The sequence below is a fragment of the Alexandromys fortis genome, unplaced genomic scaffold (genome assembly GCF_014885135.2).
Source record: "Alexandromys fortis isolate MF-2015 unplaced genomic scaffold, M_Fortis_MF-2015_v1.1 scaffold_39, whole genome shotgun sequence".
NCBI classification, from domain to species: Eukaryota; Metazoa; Chordata; class Mammalia; order Rodentia; family Cricetidae; genus Alexandromys; species Alexandromys fortis.
Window position 1 is genome coordinate 13,810,101 of NW_026067918.1, and position 4,261 is coordinate 13,814,361.

General features: G+C 48.8%; 1 protein-coding gene across 1 annotated transcript; it reads right to left on the bottom strand.

Annotated features, from left to right (window-relative positions):
- Positions 1 to 1,946: 1,946 nt before the first annotated feature.
- LOC126500499 (testis-expressed protein 19.2-like) lies at positions 1,947 to 3,291 on the bottom strand. Its single transcript, XM_050140445.1, has one exon. The coding sequence runs from the start codon at positions 3,289 to 3,291 to the stop codon at positions 2,344 to 2,346; it is 948 nt and encodes a 315-aa protein (XP_049996402.1). The 3' UTR covers positions 1,947 to 2,343.
- Positions 3,292 to 4,261: the final 970 nt, after the last annotated feature.

Here is a 4,261-nt window from a genome sequence, read left to right on the forward strand (position 1 = left end):
GGTTTTGATGTGTGCTTTGAGTTCTAGTAATGTTTCTTTTACATATGTGGGTGCTTTTATATTAGGGGCATAGATATTCAGGATTGAGAATTCCTCCTGATGAAATGTTCTTGTTATGAATATAAACTGTCCTTCTCCATCTCTTCTGATTGATTTTAGTTTGTAATCAATTTTGTTAGATATTAGTATAGCCACACCTGCTTGTTTCTTAGGTCCATTTGATTGGAAAATCTTTTTCCAACCCTTTCCTCTGAGGTAGTGTCTGTCTTTGAGGTTGAGGTGTGTTTCTTGTAAACAGCAGAATGTTGGATCCTGTTTTCGTATCCATTCTCTTAACCTGTGCTTTTTTATAGGTGAATTGAGTCCATTGATATTAAGTGATATTAATGACCAGTGGTTGTTACCTCTGGTTATTTATTTATTTATTTTTGGTGGTAGTGCTTGTGTGTTTCCCTTCTTTGAGTTGTGCTGGTGGAGGATTGTCAGATGCCTGTGTTATTATGGGTGTTGTTGAGATGCCCAATCATAATACAAAAGCATTTGTTCAAATATGTTCATAGCAGTACTATTTGTATAGCCAGAACCTGGAAACAACCTAGGTGCCCCTCCATGGAAGAATGGATAAAGAAGGTGTGGCACACATACATTTTAGAGTTTTACTCAGTGGTCAAAAACAATGACATCTTGAATTTTGCATGCAAATGGATGGAAATAGAAAACTCTTTACTGAGTGAGATAACCCAGACCCAAAAAGAGGAATATGATATGTACTCACTCATAAGTGGATTCTAGCCATAAACAAAGGACACTGAGCCTATAGTTCGTGATCCTAGAGAAGCTAAATAAGGTGAACACAAAGAAAAACATATTTATCCTCCTGGATATTGGAAGTAGACAAGATCGCCAGGCAAAAGTGGGGAGTGTGGGGGTGGGGTGGGTTAAAGGGAGAGGGGGGAAAGAGCATGGAAAAGGGGGAGGAATGGGGAGAGCTTGGAGGAGTGGGATGGTTGAGATGGACGAAGGGTGGATATGGGAGCACGGAAGAAGATATCTTAGTTAAGGAAGCCATTTTAGGGTTGGCAAGAGATTTGGCTCTAGCGGGGTTCCCAGGTGTTTAAGGTGATGTCTCCAGCTATGTCCTTGGGCATCAGCAGAGAGGGTGCCTGAACTGGCCTTCTCCCATAGCCACACTGATGACTATCTTGAATATCACCATAGAAACTTCATCCGGCGATAGATGGAGATAGAGACAGAGACCCACGTTGGAGCACTGGACTGAGCTCCCAAGGCCCAGATGAAGAGCAGAAGGAGGGAGAACATGACCAAGGAAGTCATGACCGTGAGGGGTGCGTCCGCCCACTTAGACAATGTGACTGATCTAATGGGAGCTCACCAAGGCCAGCTGGACTGGGTCTGAATGAGCATGTGATTAAACTGGAGTCTCAGAATGTGGCTGAAAATGGGGACTGACTGAGAAGCCAATGATAATGGCACTGGCATTTGATTCTACTGCATGTACTGGCTTTTTGGGATCCTAGTCTGTTTGGATGCACACCTTCCTAGGCCTGGATGGAGGGGGGAGGGCCTTGGACTTCCCACAGGGCAGGGTACCCTGACCTCTCTTTGTACTGGAGGGAAAGTTGAGAGGGTGAGAGGGGGAAAAAGGAGGGAAATGGGAGGAGGAAAGGAGGTGGAAATGTTTAATAAATTAAAAAAAAAAAAACAAGGAAAACAAAACTCTCAATAACTCCAGCCTCAGGAGATCTGATGCCCTCTTCTGGCTGCTACAGTCCCAGGTATGAGGACACCATGTGAAGGGAAAACCGTCCATGTCAAATAATAAAATATAAAACACCAACTTTATTAACAGAAACAGCGAAAGGGGCATGAATAAAAGCAAACAGCATAAATACTCCATACAGTTAGCCCTGGAACCCGGTCTCGTGATCCCCTAAGGCAGGATCTAACTACAGCACATAGCAGGTCACCAAGGACTCAGAGGCCATGCACATAGTGGACAAGACTGTGACTAGTCACTCAGGACATACAACACAGAACACCCCACCTACACATATAGCTAGTCCTCAGCTTCCAAACACTGAACCGTCAGCAGAGCACAGCTAAACCCCTGCTGTAAACATGCCAGACTTCCCTCTGAGGTCCCAAAGCCCCTAGACTGTTTCAGATGCTCCCCTAAAATTCTGGACCAACTGTTTCCTGAGGCTCAGAACAGGCAATCATCGAATCTTCATATTTCCAGGGGACTTGGGGCAATAGGGGTGCCTAAGTATCAGTGCCTCAGATATTCGGGAGTCAGGAAGGAAGGCTCAGGAGAGGAAGATGTCAGTCATCGAGAACAACAATATCATCGACAATCAATCTCTTTTCTGGCTCCCAGCTCCATTCCTCTGGGGTGTCCGTGTGCCAGGGCAGGTAGGAGTGCACCTTGAAGCCGCCCTTCCGCAGGGTGCAGTCAGCAGGCACCAGCTCTAACCCTGGCCCTGAGTGTGAGTACTCCAGGATGCTCAGTCTATAGCGTTCCAGGTCCAGCTTTCGAGGTACAGTCTTCAGGTCCGCCCGCAATAAGCTTTTAGGGTCCAGCAACACCTGCCAGCGATTAACCTGGGTCCTCACTACCCATAAAGGAGTCATTGCCCGTAAGTAGCAGGCGGTACCCCAGCCATACAAAACCAAGTTGAAATCCAGTTTTGCCAACCACGATTCTACTCCACTGTGCATGGGCCAGAGGGGACTCAGCTCCAACAATACAGGTTGCTCAGGATATGGGTCCACATTGAAAATATCCCACAAGGACAGAGGGGGGATGATGCACTGGTGGGGGCAGGGATAGAAGCTACCTAATCTCCAGGGAAGGGCCTGATTCCAGTCAGTATCCTCGGGGCCTGGGTCCAGGGGTACAGCTTCCTCAGGCTCCAGATCTGACCCTACAGAGCCTGGACTCAGAAAGCCAGGAGTTGAATGCTCACTGATGTTACCAGACAGATGTTCTAGACATCCTGCGCAGATTTGCCCTAACCACTCCTCTGGCAAAGATTCTTCCTCAGAATCTTCAAGCTGAGATTCTTCCTCTGACAGTTCCTGGGAATTATCCTGCAACGGTAACCCTTCCAAGTATTCCATCTCCAGCAATCTTCTATTTGCATGGAAAGCTGCCTTGAAGCAAGCAAAGCAGATCTTCATCTGGTCTCCGTGGACAAGCTGGTATAGCCATTCCGCATAGAGGCGGGACATGCCCTTGGCCCCATGGCCTACGTTGACTGGGGGACACATGACCAAACAGCCTGCCTGTAGCTGATGGACGGAGAGAGGAAGACTTAACTGATAGTTTCAGTCTCTGGAGACCGTGTGATGCTGGGGTCAGGTGGGAAAAGCTGAGAATAGGAGAAACAGGAGAAAATGGGGTGCAGTAGGGGGTCTCGGGTATTTTGGGCTCCAAGCTATGGGGAAGTAGTGCGAGACCTGGATGCCATTTCAATGGTTCCCTCCTTGGAGAAGTGGACAGTCTTGAGATTCCAAAAACTTCTCCAGATTCACACTTGCTCCAATGTCTGAAAAGCTAGAAAGGCAAAGAAAGAATGAGACTTGGTGCCCCCTGCTGAGCAGGATGCTCAGATCCCAGGAGGGAGGAGAGCTGGGGTCATGTCCCCTGGTTCTCACTGTTCACCTTGAACAGATTGGGGAACCCCTTAACCACAGACCCAGGTACAGCAGCTTCCTCAGGGCTCATGACCCCCAACTTCACACGTGGGTGCGGCCACCCAATGAAGGAGGCCCACCCAGAACAATATCCACCCACCCGGTGCGGGCGATCCCACACAACCAGTCCCCACCACCATGCCTTCAGCCCCTTCCCTTCCTTGGCTTCCAACTGAGCTCCCAGTCAGCCTACCAATGGACACGGACTGAACCAAGGCTCGCCCCACCACAGCACCAGAACCTAATAAAGGGCCAACACCCATGATGCTCCAGCTCATTTACATGTCTTCCTTGAGCCCCCAAATGCAGAAAGCTAAGGCACCGAGACACCCTGGTCTCCTCTCCCAAGGCACCAATGTGGCCTGATGCCCGCTCACAGGAGGCATGCGCTGCTTCTCTGCTCACACCCGAGTCCCTCTGCCTCCTGCAGGCAGCCTTGGGGTGCCCTATGTCCCTGGGTCACTGTCCGTTCGAGGGACATGAAGACCTAGACCTGTGGCTTCTCTTGTTTGGATAAGAGGATCCTTTTTCCCCATCTCTTTAG